Source organism: Hemiscyllium ocellatum, chromosome 30, assembly GCF_020745735.1.
Source record: "Hemiscyllium ocellatum isolate sHemOce1 chromosome 30, sHemOce1.pat.X.cur, whole genome shotgun sequence".
NCBI lineage: Eukaryota > Metazoa > Chordata > Chondrichthyes > Orectolobiformes > Hemiscylliidae > Hemiscyllium > Hemiscyllium ocellatum.
Genome location: NC_083430.1, coordinates 38,306,402 through 38,323,994, shown reverse-complemented (window position 1 = coordinate 38,323,994; position 17,593 = coordinate 38,306,402). Strand labels below are relative to the sequence as shown.

At 45.1% G+C, this 17,593-nt stretch overlaps 1 protein-coding gene across 1 annotated transcript in view; it reads right to left on the bottom strand.

Annotated features, from left to right (window-relative positions):
• The window catches only part of ubxn11 (UBX domain protein 11), a 62,937-nt gene that overhangs the window by 14,528 nt on the left and 30,816 nt on the right, over positions 1–17,593 (bottom strand). Inside the window, exons 11-14 of the mRNA XM_060847177.1 lie at positions 14,877–14,954; positions 9,251–9,330; positions 3,386–3,414; positions 620–723 (exon numbers count right to left, since the gene is read on the bottom strand). Of these exons, the coding sequence (XP_060703160.1) occupies positions 620–723; positions 3,386–3,414; positions 9,251–9,330; positions 14,877–14,954 (291 nt within the window). The remainder of the gene's footprint in view (positions 1–619; positions 724–3,385; positions 3,415–9,250; positions 9,331–14,876; positions 14,955–17,593) is intronic.

The window sequence follows — 17,593 nt, the reverse complement described above, 5'->3', positions numbered from 1 at the left end:
TTGGATTCTGTGCTCGAATCACTGCAGTGGGATTATGATCCTGAAGAAGGGCTCATGCCCGAAACGTCGACTCTCCTGCTCCTTGGATGCTGCCTGACTGCTGCGCTTTTCCAGCAACACATTTTCAGCTTTTAACTGCATTAACAATTACTTTGATAAATTAATATGGTAACATTTTCTCTATGGTATTTGCTGGGTGAGAGATGCTGAGGGGTTCCATTTTGTGGGTGAGACATTAAACTGAAGTTCTGCCTGTCAGATCAGGTGGATATTGAAAATTCCACAATTCTTCCTCAGGCAACTACTACCATCCGTCCTCAACCCCATCACCAAAAAGGATCAACAGCCATATTGTAGCATCTTGCTGGCTGCAAATTAGTTGCCACATTCCTGACCTTTTCACAGTGACTGTATATCAGGAAGGACTGTGCTGCTTAAAACATGAGCCATTGTGGATGCCTGAAGTTGTGTTTGGAAATCAAGTGACGACTCTTCACATCTGATTTCCAGACACCATTGAGTCAGCAAGTTTGACTGATCCTCCCCCTATCCAATCTGAAACAAATTTGCAGCAAAGAAGGATCCCCCTTGCCCGCTAGGCTGCCCCACACACAGTTACCTGAAGAATATCTTTGATGTCTCCTCTGATATCAATCACCTTCCCAGCCCGAATGATAGTTTTAGGCAGTTTGTTCAGAAACTGCTCCACTGACAGCTTTGGGCCTTAAAAGCAAGCGAGAAATAATTTTTAATTGTTCCATTTAGGTTTCATCATTGCCCACCCCACCAAGCTGTTATCAAAACCCCATTGCAGTTTTCAATGCCTGTGTTTTCATGTTTAGCATCCTCTTCAAAAATAATCAACTCCTCTTACTTGATCTAATCTCTGCACTCCAGCTAGATATCAAGTATGCCAAAATCTGGAGGAAACTAGTCACCTAAATGGACAGCTGTCTCAATGAAGTGTACGTGTGTAAATCATGGTGCCCTCACCCCCTCCGTAAATGGGAAATGATTGGTTTAAGGGCAGGACTTTTGAGAAAACTGTACACACACACACACAATAAAGACCTGGCTCATCTATCAGTCACCACCTTCATTCCATCCCCACCCCCTTTCACTTCCACTACTCTCTGTCACAAGCACCTGGGATGAGCAGGGACTGGATCAGTAAACGTCAGTGATATGGGGCGGTGTGGACCTGCTACATGCTTTGTTGGAACAAACACCTGTGCCCAGATTAAACGTTGTCAAATTCTTGGAACGCAAAGCCTCCAACAGATGTTTACACGCTTGATACGTCATGTTAAAAAGTGCCATTCATGTGGTCTCCCTTTCCTCTCAATGTCATTTTTTTAAATACAGTTATCAGTCAGGGGAAAATCGCAGAGATGGAGTTCCTTTAGCCCCGAGGCTGCTCCTGTCCCCTCCCTCTCTCCTGAGCCACACGCTTTCCCCTGGATCCTCTGCCCTTGAGACTGTAACATCCAGCTCCCTGCCAAGAGACTCACAATAACCTCATGCCACACTTGCCTCATGAGATGTTTGTGGACCCCACCCACCCAACCCCCATCCTCAGCTCCGCTGTGGACTTTTTCAGTGTGTCACTGCTGTTGATGGAGCTGGGAGACACGAGGACAGATCTAAATGAGAGGAAAATATGCTGGTGATGCCAGATGAAGTGAAGGTATACATGCAAGCTGAGGATGGGGCTGTGTATGTGCAAGCTGAGGACGTGAGTCATGATTGTGAGAGTGGGGGCTGTGTATACGCAGATTGAGGGTGGAAGGTGCAGTTTAATCACCGACTGTTCATGTGAAAATTGGGCTTTAATAAGGAGGAGGAGCCTTCACGACAATGATTTCTGATCATTGATTAGTGAAAATGGTGAACAAATGGGCACTGAGCAGGCCTGAGGATGTAGAAATGTTAAGGTTGCAGTGAAAGAGAGAGAGAGAAGACGTACAGGAACCACACTGACAGAATTAGAGGAATGGTAGTGTGTAATGTTCATCACTGATTGTGCAGCTGTGGTGGAATTGGAGCGAGAGCAATTTCTGAAACTAACACAAACAAACATTGCTGGAGAAACTCAGCAGGGCTGGCAACATCTGTGAAGAGAAAACAGAGTTAAAGTTCTGAGTCCAGCGACCTTTCTTCAGAACTGATTCCTGAAGCTAAATGAGGGCAGGGTGCATGAATAACACTTTGTTCAATTACTGTACAACTCCACGTGCACAGGCAGTTACTCGATGTTAACATATCTAACAGTCAAACCAGAGAAGATTACCACCTGTTTTGGCTGCTATAAAATTATTGTTTGCATGCCCTGTTCACTCCTCACTGTGTTCTCACTGAACTGCATTGGCTGCACAGTGATATCTCCATTTAAAACCTCTTATCCCCATACTCCAATCTTTCAAGGGTTTTACCCTCCCTATTTCTGTTACCCATTCCAACCTCAAGCTCTCTGCATTCCTGCTGTTCTGGCCTTGAATACATTCCTGTTGTTTTTGCTCCGTGAATGGCAGCTGTGACTTCAGTTGCCTGAGCCCCAAGCTCTGAAATTCTCTTCTGAAATCTCTCAGTCCATTTCCTCTTTTAAGACACTCCTTAGAATCTACCATTTTGGCCAAACAACTGCCTCTCACACTTCCTTTAAACGTTACCCCATTTTACCTTAAACCTATGTTCCCTGCTAACTGATGTTTCTGTACTGAACGACCATCCATTCTATCCATGCCTCTCATAATTTTGTAAACCTCTACCAGGTCACCTCTCAGCCCCCTACGCTCAGGTGAAAACTAACCAAGTTGTCCAATCTCTCCTTATAGCTAATACCCTCCAAACCAGGCACCATTCTGGCAAATCCTGTTTTGTACCCTCTCCAGAACCATCACATCCTTCCGGTAGTTGCTGTTGTGAAGTTGCTGATGAGCTACCTTCTGGAACTGCTGCAGTTGATGTGCTGTACTTTGACCCCGAAAGCCATTAAGGAGAGGATTCCAGGACTTTGGCCCAGCAACACTGAAGGACATACATTTCCAAATCAGGAATGGTGACTGGCAGTAGGTCAAAATCCTGGAACTCTGTCTCTAATAGCACAGTGAGTGCACATCAAATGGAATGCAGCAATATTAAGGATGCAGCTCAAGTACATCAAGGAACATAGGAATGTGAGTAAGCCATTCAGTCCCTCAAACCTGTTATGCTATTTAATGAGACTTAATGGCTGATCTGTGGCCTAACTCCACATACTTGTCTTTGCCCTGTATCCCTTAATATCTTTGCTTAAAAAAAAGATTTAAAACTACCAGCATATTTAGCATCAACTGTTGTTTGTGGAAGAGAGTCTCTAACCTCCACCACCCTTTGTGTTTCTAACCTCTCTCCTGATTGGTCTGGCAATAGGTGCTGGCCCGGGCAGCAAAGCACACATCCCCTGAATTAATTTCAAAAATGGTTCTGTACAAAAAAGTTAGTGGCAGCTGAAGATGATAGAAACTGGAGTTTCCAGGCAAGTGGAGAAGCCAGGATTATTTTGACAGTGAACAGCATCTTGCAAATGAACATAACAGGAATCGTAGTTTTGAGACAGGAATATCTGAACTGCAGCATCTGGATCTATCAGAATCCTAAGGCGATTTAGTTCCCTGCTCTCCACCCTGCCTGCGACCTGGGAAGGGCATGGAAAGCTGACAAGTGCTGGTTTTAGCTTGTCCAGTGGAGGCTGAAACTGGTGAAGCCTGGTGCTGTTTGGAGGATCCACCAACTCCAAAAAGTTGTAAAGGGGAGTTTAGAACAGGGAGTGAATCTGCCATTCCTTTCCACTACCCTTTCGCTTCTCCAGCCTCAGAACTCCCAAAGGCACAGGGTTTCAGTCATAGGGAAATTCAGCACAGAAACCGACCCTTCAATCCACCCAATTCAACGCTGACCATGTTCCTAAACTAAACTAGTCCCACCTGCCCGCACTTGGCCAATATCCCTCCAAATCTCTCCTGTTCATGAACTTATCCAAACATCTTTTAAACATTATAAATGTACCTACATCCACTTTCTTTCACGGTGTATTCCACACACGAACCATTTTGTGTAAAAAAAGTTGCCCCTCATGTCCTTTTAAATCTTTCTCCTCTCACCTTAAAAGTATGCCCCGTGATTTGAACTCCTCCACACTTGGGAAAAGGCCCTTGCTATTTACCTTACCTGTGCCCTTCATGGTCTTATAAACCTCAGTAAGATCACCTCTCAACCACCTACGTTCCAGTGAAAAAGTCCCAGTTTTTCCAATCTATTTTATGTGTCAAGCTCTCCATTCCCAGCAGCATCCAGGTAAATCTTTTCTGAACCCTTTCCAGGTTAGGAGTAGGAATATTAGGAATATATTAGGAATCTCAGCAATTCCTCAGATGTTGTTACTTTTCAACAGTACACTTGACATTCTTGTGCACAGACGTAGGACGAGTAAATTAGATAGACATTGGAACAGCGTGACTATGTATCTTTCATTTGTTATGAAAGCTGTGTAGATAACTACCTTTGGTGGTTTTGTGGATTCCCCTGGTAAGAGTGAGAAGGTTGAATGTTACAGGACAGGAAAGGAAGAATAAATTGTGCAAGAGGATGTGGAATAACGGCACTCAATGTGTAAAAAGAATTGCATAAAAGAAAACCGTTTTCCATACCACAGCCTTAAGAGGAAACCAAGCATGTTAAAGAGGCCTACAGCAGAAAGACAGGGAATGTCAATTCAAGTCAATTTTACCAGGGATCACACTTCACTGGTAATTTTATTATAGGGTTTCAAAAAACAAAGGTACTGTGTAAACACCACGGCCCAGCTTTTAGCATTGAGAAGCTCACCCAAGACTAGGGGTAGGCCTTAGTGTGTGCATATGGGGTCCTAGAGGAAGCTGACCCATTTATCTGGCTGCCTGCCTCCAGTGAAATGGGAGTCCATGGTGTTTGGAAGTGAAGAATGTGGCAAATAGACCAGTTCAGAGTAGGACTGTTCTCAGTGCATTTGTTCTGAATAGCTTGGGTATCCCTTTGGAAAGCGCAGCTTTGCAGTCCCAGGGCAAGATGTCTGCTAGCCTAGAAACTAGCAGCCCTTTAGGTCTTTCTGGGTCACCTGGCCCAACTTCTAACTGAGTTCATAACCCCAGACCAAAACTCAGAAATCCGGGCAGCCAATCTTGAAGGTTGAGTTTGTGGAGCCAGATTTCCCCACCTCTGAGTACTTAAACTGGGAACAAAAATTAGTTACTTCACCAACCACTGCCATCAGAAAGTAATTCTAGACAAGGACAGAGGACAACTGAAGGGAATTTTAGCAATTAATGGTCATCCTGTAGAAGTATAAGAAATGTTGGTGCAATTGCTTCTGTTTGGGGGAGAGTTTTGGGAGAGGCAGGATCTTCCAGGATGTTTGCTAGCTGCTAAATAAGTTACGCACTTAATTAAAAACATGTATGTACAGATTCCAGCATCTGCAGTAATTTGCTCCAAACATAGAGTCATAGAGATATACAGCATAGAAACAGACCCTTCGTTCCAACTTCTCCATGCCGACCTAACCTAATCTAGTCCCATTGGCAAAAACTTTGCCCATATCCCTCTGAACCCTTCCTATTCATATACACATCCAAATGCCTTTTAAATGTTGCAATTGTCCCAGTCTCCACCACTTCCTCTGGCAGCTCATTCCATACATGCACCACCTTCTGCGTGAAAAAGTTGCCTCTTAGGCCCCTTTTAAACTTTTCCCTCTCACTCTAAACCTATACCCTCTAGTTCCGGACTCCCCCACCGTGTCAATTTTCCCTATCCTTGCTCCTCATGATTTTTATAAACCTCTATCAGGTCACCCCTCAGCATCTGATGCTCCAGAGAAACAGCCCCAGTCTGTTTAGCCTCTCTCTATAGCTCAAATCCACCAACCCTGGCAACATCCTTGTAAATCTTTTCTGAACCCTTTCAAGTTTCACAACATCTTCCGATAAATCAAGACCAGAATTGCACGCAATATTCCAGCAGTGGCCTAACCAATGCACTGTACTGCCACAACATGACCTCCCAACTCCTAAACTCAATGCTCTGCCAATAAAGGAAAGCATACCAAATGCCGCCTTCACTATCCTATCTACCTGCGACTCCACTTTCAAGGAGCTATGAACCTGCACTCCAACATCTCTTTGTTCAGCAACACTCCTCAGGATGTTCCCATTAAGTGTATAAGCTCTGCTATAATTTGCCTTTCCAAAATGCAGCACCCACATTTATCTTAATTAAACTTCATTTGCCACTTCTCAGCACATTGGCCCATTTATTCAAGATCCTGTTGTACTCTAAGGTAACGTTCTTTGCAGTCCACTGCACTTCCAATTTTGGTATCATCTGCAAACTTACTAACTATACCTCCTAAGTTCATATCCAAATCATTTGTATAAATGATGAAAAGCAATGGACCCAGCACTGATCCTTGTGGCACACTACTGGTCACAGGCCTCAAGTCTGAAAGGCAACCCTCCATCACCACCCTCTGTCTTCTACTTTCAAGCCAGTTCTGTAGCCAAATGGCTAGTTCTCTCGGTATTCCATGAGAACTAATCTTGCTAACCAATCTACCATGGGGAGCCTTGTCAAACATCTTACTAAGTCCATATAGATCACGCCTACCATTCTGCCCTCATCAGTCGTCTTTGTTATTTCTTCAAAAAACTCAATCAAGTTTGTGAGACATGAATTCCCATGCACAGAGCCATGTTGACTATCAGTCCTTGACTTTCCAAATGCATGTACATCCTGTCCCTCAGGATTCCCTCCAATAATGTGCCCACCACTGACATCAGGCTCATTGGTCTATAGTTCCCTGGCTTTTCATTAGCACCTTTCTCAAAGAGTGGCACCACGTTAGCCAACCTCCAGACTTCCAGCACCTCACCTGTGACTATCAATGATACAAATATCTCAGCAAGAGGCCCAGCAATCACTTCTCTAACTTCCCACAGACTTCTCGGGTACACCTGATCAGGTCCTGGGGATTTATCCACTTTTATGCGTTTTAAGGCAGCCAGCACCTCCTCCTCTGTAATATGGATGTTTTTCAAGATGTTACCATCCATTTCCCTACATTCTATATCTTCCATGTCCTTCTCCTCAGTAAACACTGAGGCAAAATACTCGTTTAGTATCTCCCCCATCTCCTGTAATTCCACACAAAAGCTGCCTTGCTGATCTTTGAGGGGCCCTGTTCTCTCCCTGGTTACCATTTTGTCCTTAATGTATTTATAAAAACCCTTTAGATTCTCCTTAACCCTATTTGCCAAAGCTATCTCATGTCTCCTTTTTTGCCCTCCTGATTTCCTTCTTAAGTGTACTCCTACTGCCTTGATACTCTTTTAAGGATTCACTCGCTGTCTATACTTGACCAATGCTTCCTTCTTTTTCTTAACCAAAATCTCAATTTCACTTGTCATCCAGCATTTCCTACACCTACACCTAGCCTTTCACCCTAACAGAAATATACTGTCTCTGGACTCTCATTATCTAATTTTTGAAGGCTTCCCAATTTCCAGGCGTCCCTTTACCTGCAAACATTTGCCCCCAATTAACTTTTGAAAGTTCTTGCCTCATACTGTCAAAATTGGCCTTCGTCCAATTTAGAACTTCAACTTTTAGATCCGGTCTATCATTTTTCCATTACTGTTTTAAAACTAATAGAATTATAGTAGGCTGGCCCCAAAGTGCTCCCCCACTGACACCTCAGTCACCTGCCCTGCCTTACTTCCCAAGAGTGGGTCACGTTTTGCACCTTTTCTAGTAGGTACATCCACATACTGAATCAGAAAATTTTCTTGTACACAATTAACAAATTCCTCTCCAACTAAATCCTCAACACTATGGCAGTCCCAGTCTATGTTTGGACAGCTAAACATGATTATGCCCCATTCAGAAGAGGAAGAAGACAAAAAAATGCCAGGCTATTACTGATAATATGGATTTGGTGTAAAATGCCTGTGACCCAGAATTTTGTTGCATACATACTTTAGGGTACTTTCTGTTCGAAATGTCCCAACCAAAAGTACAATTTTGAAAGGCTAAGAGCAGCTGGACAGAAAAACCACTTGATTTCTGTTAAAACTTGCTAAACTGTAACATTCTGTAGTAATCTTGCTTTTTCAGACAGTGCTATCACTGTCCACTGGACAGTGTAACAACACCGAAATGTTTAGAGAGGTGGAGATACCAGGAGAACTTGCCATAATCATCCAAACTTCTCCAGACCTGGGTCAGGTGGATATTAGAGAACTGGAGAGTGCCAAATGTATATTGTAACCTTACTAATGTACTGCTCACATAGTAGTGATTTTATACTAATATTAGATTGTCTGCAGTAGTGCTGTTTTATAGCAGTCTTAAAGATATGATGAAATCTTATCAATGGAATGAAATTTGTGCGTCCTGGATGCTTTGTCATATGTTTCAAACAAAAGAACCATAAAGTTTTAGGCTCCAGGAATGGGGATCTAATAGTTAAAGCTGCTATTAAATGCAAACTGCAATTATTGAGGACATCCTTGAGAGGTTCTGGGGCATAAGATGGGCATAAAACAGGTAGAGTCACAGCCAATGTCAGGGGTTCAGTATCAGGCAATTTGCTGAAGTTAGTGAGAGCTAGTTTTCATCAGCTGGGAGAAAGTCAGAAGTTTCCATTTCATCAACTTCTATTTGGGAGAGCACATGTGGTGCCATGGGTCAGGAATCCTGCATTCACAGTTTTATTTGCTCTGGACGTACATAATAATATTCCTGAACAGCTCAATCAGAAAATATTTTTGTCAACTTCAACAGATAAGAAAAAATATTGCTGGCTGTAAGATAGGTGCGTTGTTTACTGACTGATGTTTACTGGCCAGGTGTATAGCTGGCAGCTACACCCCACCAAAAGTGAAGTTTCACCCCCCAGACATTTCTGCAGGAGTTTGAGAGATATGGTGACTCAGGAAAATCTATTAAAAGATTTAAGTTTGCTCACTATCTAACTAAAGTTCTTCAGTGTTTATAATGGCAACAGACACAACAATTAAAACAGTTGACAGATACAGTGAGAAAGTTAGACAACTCCTTGTCAACAGCCTGAGTGAGTAACCAACTGCAGTTCATCCACTCATACCCACCTGGAATTTCACTTGTCTCCTTTACAACCCCACAATCTTGCTGTTTGGAGACTCCAGGGGTATAGCACCCACCTATCGTTTGTCCCATGCCGGGGAATTCTGCATGTAACTGTCTGTCCCGGAAGATCAAATCTCTCCTGTCGGTCACCTATTCAGGTAGCAAACCACAAAGACCATTGCGGGTTAGATATGACTCTGCTCTATTTAGAGTGCCTCCAAGGGACTTTGAGGAACAAATGCGTTTGTTAAAAAATTAATCCCCACAAACAGACGACTGGCCCAATAACCACAATTCCCTAACTCACCATTGGCTTGTTGACTCATCCTTGACTCCTTGCAGTTGTAAGGTAGGTGACCATAAGATAAATAAATCTAGGCATTTTCAACTGATGTGACTAACTAACATAATCAATTTGATAATATGACTCTTGTCCCTCACAGGAATGAATAAGGAACATTCTGATTCTGGGGTTGCGATCAATGGGTTGTATGAAGGATTAGTTCTGTGAGTACTGTTCCCCATCCCGTAGCTCATAAACAACGGTCATTCTTCATGTGTGAGCCAAGGCAGTATACTATGGTGTATCATTCAGTACTGGAAGGCATCTTAGTTGATCCTGCTACTCATCTCTCATCCAGATATCTATACCAGACAGGAGGAGTTGGGGTGTGGGTCACTTAACAGTGAACAACACTGAGAATCCTGGCTGATGTTTTTCCTGTCTAGTCAGGGTGCTGAGAACAATGTTAGCTCCAAATAAAATCTCAGTGAGATCATATTGTGGATCCAATCTAGGATCTTCTGATATAGCAAATACCCATTAAACACGGGACTCACAAGACACATCTTGCTAAAACAGAATATATCAACTAACAATGACCAGTTCATGGCAAAAGGACGTCTTGCAACTTATTACAAATACTTGCATCAATACTCATTTGCACAATTTAATGCATAATGGGAAATAGATTTTCTGCTTCATTTTAAAGGTGTCATTGATTTCCTCTGTGCCACATGAATTGTGAAAGGGTATATGTAGATAATATAGCACCTCCTGTACAGAACCACCTGAAATTATTAAAGAGTCAAATTTTTGCAAAGTTTCCACCCATTTCTGACAGCAATTCACTGAAAGCTCCATTCTACTGTCTAACACAGCAATCATTAATGTATACAACTTTGTTGGAAACTCATTCTGGGCTAGAGTTTTTGAATGACCAGAAGGTCCACATTAATTTTCTATCTGTCTCAGTAAGCAAACCCCACTTGACCAAGATCAGGTAATTGGCAACCTTTATGTTGGTAAAGACATGGATGAAGTCTTTGGGGTTTAGTGTTATTTGGGGTTGTACTTCTGTATCAGAGTTTGTGGTTTTGAGTTTCACTCCAGAGAGACTTGAACTTAAATTTCAGGTTGCCACTTCTAATGCAGTCTTGAAGGGATACTGCAATGTGTGATGTCCTGTCTTTCTGACAAGATGTTAAACTAAGGGCTCATCTGTCCTTCAGCTGGACATAACATAGAACATTACAGCGCAGTACAGGCCCTTCGGCCCTCGATGTTGCACCGACCTGTCATACCAATCTGAAGCCCATCTAACCCACACTATTCCATGTACGTCCAGATTATAACAGATCCTATCGCCACTATTTTGAGATAGAGAAGGAATGCTCTCCTGGGTGCTCTGACCAATATTTTCCCCTGACCCCTAGGTGTTCTGACCAATATTTTCCCCTGACCCCTGGGTGCTCTGATCAATATTTTCCCCCCCTTCCCCTGACCAATGCTCTCCTGAGTGCTCTGACCAATATTTTTCTCTGACCAATATTTGTCCCCCTTCCCCAGACCAATGCTGTCCTGGGTACTCTGACCAATATTTTCCCTTGACCCTTAGATGCTCTGACCAATATTTTCCCCCCTTCCTGCATGAGCAAACCAGATTTCCTGGCCATTTCTACTTTTTTTTTAGAATATTATTGGCTGAAATGGGTTTTTTAATATAACAGGAGAAAGTGAGGTCTGCAGATGCTGGAGATCAGAGCTGAAAATGTGTTGCTGGAAAAGCGCAGCAGGTCAGGCAGCATCCAAGGAACAGGAAATTCAACGTTTCGGGCATAAGCCCTTCATCAGGAATGAGGAAAGTGTGTCCAGCAGGCTAAGATAAAAGGTAGGGAGGAGGGACCTGGGGGAGGGGCGATGGAGATGTGATAGGTGGCAAGGTGAGGGTGATAGGCCGGAGTGGGGTGGGGGCGGAGAGGTACAAGGTGGGGGGAGGGGAAATGAGGAAACTGGAGAAATCTGAGTTCATCCCTTGTGGTTGGAGGGTTCCCAGGCGGAAGATGAGCTGCTCTTCCTCCAACCGTCGTGTTGTTATGTTCTGGCGATGGAGGAGTCCAAGGACCTGCATTGTCCTTGGTGGAGTGGGAGGGGGAGTTAAAGTGTTGAGCCACGGAGTAGTTGGGTTGGTTGGTCCGGGTGTCCCAGAGGTGTTCTCTGAAGGTTCCGCAAGTAGGCAGCCTGTCTCCCCAATATAGAGGAGGCCACATCGGGTGCAGCGGATGCAAAGATGATGTGTGTGGAGGTGCAGATGAATTTGTGGTGGATATGGAAGGATCCCTTGGGGCCTTGGACAGAAGTAAGGGAGGACGTGTGGGCGCAAGTTTTGCATTTCTTGCGGTTGCAGGGGAAGGTGCCGGGAGTGGAGGTTGGGTTCGTGGGGGGTGTGGACCTGACGAGGGAGTCACGGAGGGGAGTGGTCTTTTCGGAATGCTGATAGGGGAGGGGAGGGAATATATATCCCTGGTGGTGGGGTCCGTTTGGAGGTGGCGGAAATGATGGTGGATGATATGCTGTATACGGAGGTTGGTGGGGTGGTAGGTGAGAACCAGTGGGGTTCTGTCCTGGTGGCGGTTGGAGGGGCGGGGCTCAAGTGCGGAGGAGCGGGAAGTGGAGGAGATGCGGTGGAGAGCATCGTCGATCACGTCTGGGGGGAATCTGCGGTCCTTGAAGAAGGAGGCCTCGACACTGTTCTGTCCTCATCTCCGCATACCTCAACACTGTTCTGTCCCCCTTAGTCCAAGAACTCCCCACCTACGTTCGGGACACCACCCACGCCCTCCACCTCCTCCATGATTTTCACTTCCCCGGTCCCCAACGCCTTATCTTCACAATGGACATCCAGTCCCTGTACACCTCCATCCGCCATCACGAAGGACTCAAAGCCCTCCACTTCTTCCTTTCCCGCCGTACCAACCAGTACCCTTCCACTGACACCCTCCTTCGACTGACTGAACTGGTCCTAGCCCTGAACAACTTCTCTTTCCAATACTCCCACTTCCTCCAAACTAAAGGAGTTGCCATGGGCACCCGCATGGGCCCCAGCTATGCCTGTCTCTTCATAGGATATGTGGAACTGTCCATCTTCCGCAACTACACTGGCACCACCCCCCACCTTTTCTTCCACTACATCGATGACTGTATCGGCGCTGCCTCGTGCTCCCATGAGGAGGTTGAACAGTTTATCCACTTTACCAACACCTTCCACCCCGACCTCAAATTCACCTGGACCGTCTCAGACTCCTCCCTCCCCTTCCTAGACCTTTCCATTTCTATCTCGGGCGACCGAATCAACACAGACATCTACGATAAACCGACTGACTCCCACAGCTACCTAGACTACACTTCCTCCCACCCAGCCCCCTGTAGAAACGCCATCCCATATTCCCAATTCCTTCGTCTCCACCGCATCTGCTCCCAGGAGGACCAGTTCCAATACAGTACAGCCCAGATGGCCTCCTTCTTCAAGGACCGCAGATTCCCCCCAGACGTGATCGACGACGCCCTCCACCACATCTACTCCACTTCCCGCTCCTCCGCCCTTGAGCCCCGCCCCTCCAACCGCCACCAGGACAGAGCCCCACTGGTTCTCACCTACCACCCCACCAACCTCCGTATACAGCGTATCATCCGCCGTCATTTCCGCCACCTTCAAACGGACCCCACCACCAGGGATATATTTCCCTCCCCTCCCCTATCAGCATTCCGCAAAGACCACTCCCTTCGTGACTCCCTCGTCAGGTCCACACCCCCCACTAACCCAACCTCCACTCCTGGCACCTTCCCCTGCAACCGCAAGAAATGCAAAACTTGCGCCCACACCTCCCCCCTTACTTCTGTCCAAGGCCCCAAGGGATCCTTCCATATCTGCCACAAATTCACCTGCACCTCCACACACATCATCTATTGCATCCGCTGCACCCGATGTGGCCTCCTCTATATTGGGGAGACAGGCCGCCTACTTGCGGAACCTTCAGAGAGCACCTCTGGGACACCCAGACCAACCAACCCAACCACCCCGTGGCTCAACACTTTAACTCCCCCTCCCACTCCACCAAAGACATGCAGGTCCTTGGGCTCCTCCATCGCCAGAACATAACAACACGACGGTTGGAGGAAGAGCAGCTCATCTTCTGCCTGGGAACCCTCCAACCACAAGGGATGAACTCAGATTTCTCCAGTTTCCTCATTTCCCCTCCCCCCACCTTGTACCTCTCCGCCCCCACCCCACTCCGGCCTATCACCCTCACCTTGCCACCTATCACATCTCCATCGCCCCTCCCCCAGGTCCCTCCTCCCTACCTTTTATCTTAGCCTGCTGGACACACTTTCCTCATTCCTGATGAGGGGCTTATGCCCAAAACGTCGAATTTCCTGTTCCTTGGATGCTGCCTGACCTGCTGCGCTTTTCCAGCAACACATTTTCAGCTTTTCAATATAACAGACAATTTTAACAAACATATTTACAGAATTATTATGAAGAGGAGGCCTTTTTGCCTGATAGGCCTGCACTGGCTCTATTAGCTAGCGCATACTCCTGCCTTTTCTCCATGTCCCTGCATTACTGTCCAAAAATCATGCGATGCTCTCTCGGATGCCTCAACTGAATCTGCCTCCTCCATATGTCCAGGCAGTGCAATCTATATCCTAACAAAGTTTCTTTTCTGACATTACTTTAAATCTATTCTTGTTCTCTCTTGTTCTTGTTTCTTTCACAGGTGGACACAGCTTCACCCCATCCATTCTATCCAGCCTGCTTATGATTTTGAAAATGTCAATCAGATTTCTTCTCAGCCTTCTTCTCCCCAGGGAGAACAATCCAAATTTCTTCAATCTATTTTCATAACCGGTACCATTCCAGTAAATTTCTTCTGCACTCTCTCCAATGCATTTACAGTTTACCTATAATGTGATCTCCACACTTGTACATAATACTCCATCTGAAGTCTAACAAGTTTCTTGTACAAGTTCAAATCACCTCCTTGCACTTCTACCCTTTGCTCCTATTAATAAAGTCAAAAACACGGCATGCTTTATTTACTGCTCTCTCCACCTCTCCTGCCATCTTTCAAAGTACTTCTGTTACCCTAAAGCAATTTGGGATGTCTGAGACACTGAAAGGCTCGAGATATATGCAAAATTCCCAACATGACAATCTCACGGCCTTTCTTAAAGGAGTTAAACAAATCAACTGCATATTATACTCCTGGCACTACTTGATCAAGACACTTGTCATCAAATAATGACTAGACGACTAGCCTGAGCAATTGAACTGCTAATCGAATGACATTGCCATTATGTCAATATCTCCCAGTAAATGTTTCATTACTAATACTTTATTTATTCCCTCACTCACCTTAATTGGAACTCCTTCTGGGTACCTGTTCTGCAGTTCTGATGGGAAATATCCATCCATGATATCTTGCATGCAATACTAAGATTAAAACATTGGAGAAGAAAAGCCTCACATTAAGTCACTATTTCTGATCACATTTCACAATAGTGTCTGACATAAAATTGGATAACACAGTCAACATAAACAAGAATCAATATAGCCATTGAGGTTCCTGCATAATAAACATTTTGTATAGGGCACAGAAAGAGGCCACTCACACGTGGTACCTCTGCTTCCACTTCGGAGGGACTATTCAATTAGCCTCACGTCCTGACAACTTCCTCAAATCCCTGCAACGTTTGCTTTTCATGAAAAAGAAATACCTATCAATTCCCTTCAACAGTTACAATTGCATCTGTTTACGTCACCTTCCAGGGAGTGCTTTTCGGGTCGTAACAACACACAGAATATTCCTGTCAGTTCCACGTAAACATGAAAAAGACTCACATTTATATATAATCTTTCATAACCTGAATTTGAGCAGGTGCTGGTGAGTTTCCCTCATGAACCACTGCAATCTACTGGGTGTATATACACCAACAAAGCTCCTTGGAAGGATGTTCCAGGATTTTGTTCCGTTGTCACTGAAGGCACAGTGATGATATGTTTCCAAGTCAGGATGGTGCGTGGGCTTGCAGGGGAACTTGCAGGTGGGGGTGTTTTCCATGTATCTGCTGCTTTTGTCCTTCTAGATAGTAGTGGTCATGCATCTTGAAGGTGCTGTTTATGAAGCCTTGGTGAATTTCTGCAGTGCATGTTGTAAATGGTACACACTGTTATAACTGCTCGGCAGTGGAGGGGCTGAATGTTTGAGGATGTGAAGTAAATCCAGCAGGTTGCTTTGTCCTGAATAATGCCAAGTTTGTTGGAGCTGCTGTCTGTCAGGAAGTTGGGGGTATTGCATCATACTTGTGTCTTGTAGATTGTGCACTAATTTGGAGAGCCATGATGTGAGTTACACCCTGCAAGATTTCCACCCTCTGACTCTTCCAGCCACAGTATTAATAGGGCACATCTAATATAGTTTCAAGTTAATGTTACTTGATACTGGGTAAAAACAATGACTGCAGATGCTGGAAACCAGATTCTGGATTAGTGGTGCTGGAAGAGCACAGCAGTTCAGGCAGCATCCAAAGTGCAGTGAAATCAACGTTTCAGGCAAAAGCCCTTCAGGAATAAAGGCAGTGAGCCTGAAGTGTGGAGAGATAACCTAGAGGAGGGTGGGGGTGGGGAGAAAGTAGCATGGAGTACAATGGGTGAGTGGGGGAGGGGATGAAGGTGATAGGTCAGGGAGGAGAGGGTGGAGTGGATAGGTGGAAAAGGAGCTAGGCAGGTAGGACAAGTCCGGACAAGACATGGGGACAGTGCTGAGCTGGAAGTTTGGAACTAGTGTGAGGTGGGGGAAGGGGAAATGAGGAAACTGTTGAAGTCCACCTCACCCTAGTTCCAAACTTCCAGCTCAGCACTGTCCCCATGACTTGTCCAGACTTGTTCGACCTGCCTAGCTCCTTTGCCACCTATCCACTCCACCCTCTCCTCCCTGACCTATCACCTTCATCCCCTCCCCCACTCACCCATTGTACTCTATGCTACTTTCTTCCCACCCCCACCCTCCTCTAGCTTATCTCTCCGCGCTTCAGGCTCACTGCCTTTATTCCTGTTACTTGGTACTGGCCAGCCCACATTTGTATATTGTTCAGTTTTAGCTGCATTTTGCATAGACTGTTTCAGTATATGAGGAATTGCAAATGTTGCTGAACATTATGTAATCATCAGCAAACATCCCTTCTGACCTTATAATGGAGGGAGGGTCATTGAAGCAGTCAAAAATGGTTCGACATAGGACAATACTCTGATGTGTCCTGCAGCTGAGATGACTGACATCCGATTACCATAACCATTTTCCTTCCTGCCAGGTACAACACCAATTAGCAGAGAATTTCCCCGTGATTGCCATTGATTCTAGTTTCTCTAGGGCCCCTTGATTCCAAACTCAGTCAAAGACCTTGATGTCAAGGGCTGTCACTCTTACCTCACCTCTGGAATTCAGCGATTTTGTTCAATCTTGAACTCAGGCTGTAATGAGGTCAGAAGCTGAGAGGCCCCAGCAGAACCCAAACTGGTTATTATTGAGCAGATGATTGACAGTTAGACTATCCACTCAGCACCTGTGAGTGAAGATAATGCCTCTTGACTGTTTACCAGTGTTCCACCACTTCTACTGCATCTTCCCTGCCAATGACACACAGCATACCCAAGGACTGAATGGTGTTGTCTGGGGAATTTTCTGTAAGGTATGATTCTGTGAGTCAAACTCTTACTTGGCTGGACTGTGAGACAGCTCTCTCGATTTTGGCGCTAGCCCTCAGATGTTAGTAAGGAGGACATTTGAAGGGTCGACAGGGTGTGTTTGGCATTGTCATTTCTGGGTGCTTTAGTCAATCCTAAGTGGTCTATCAAGCTTCATTCCTTTTCTTTCTAGTGATGGTGCAACCAAGTGGCTTGCTAGACCAGTTCAGAGGACAGTTAACAGTCAATCTGACTAGACCAGGTAAGGATGGCAGTTTTCCTTTCCTAAAGGGCATTTGTGAGCAAGATTGTTGTCTAATGATCATTAACAATGGACTCAAGGTCATCATTAGACCTTTAATTCCAGATTTTATTGCATTTCATTTCCA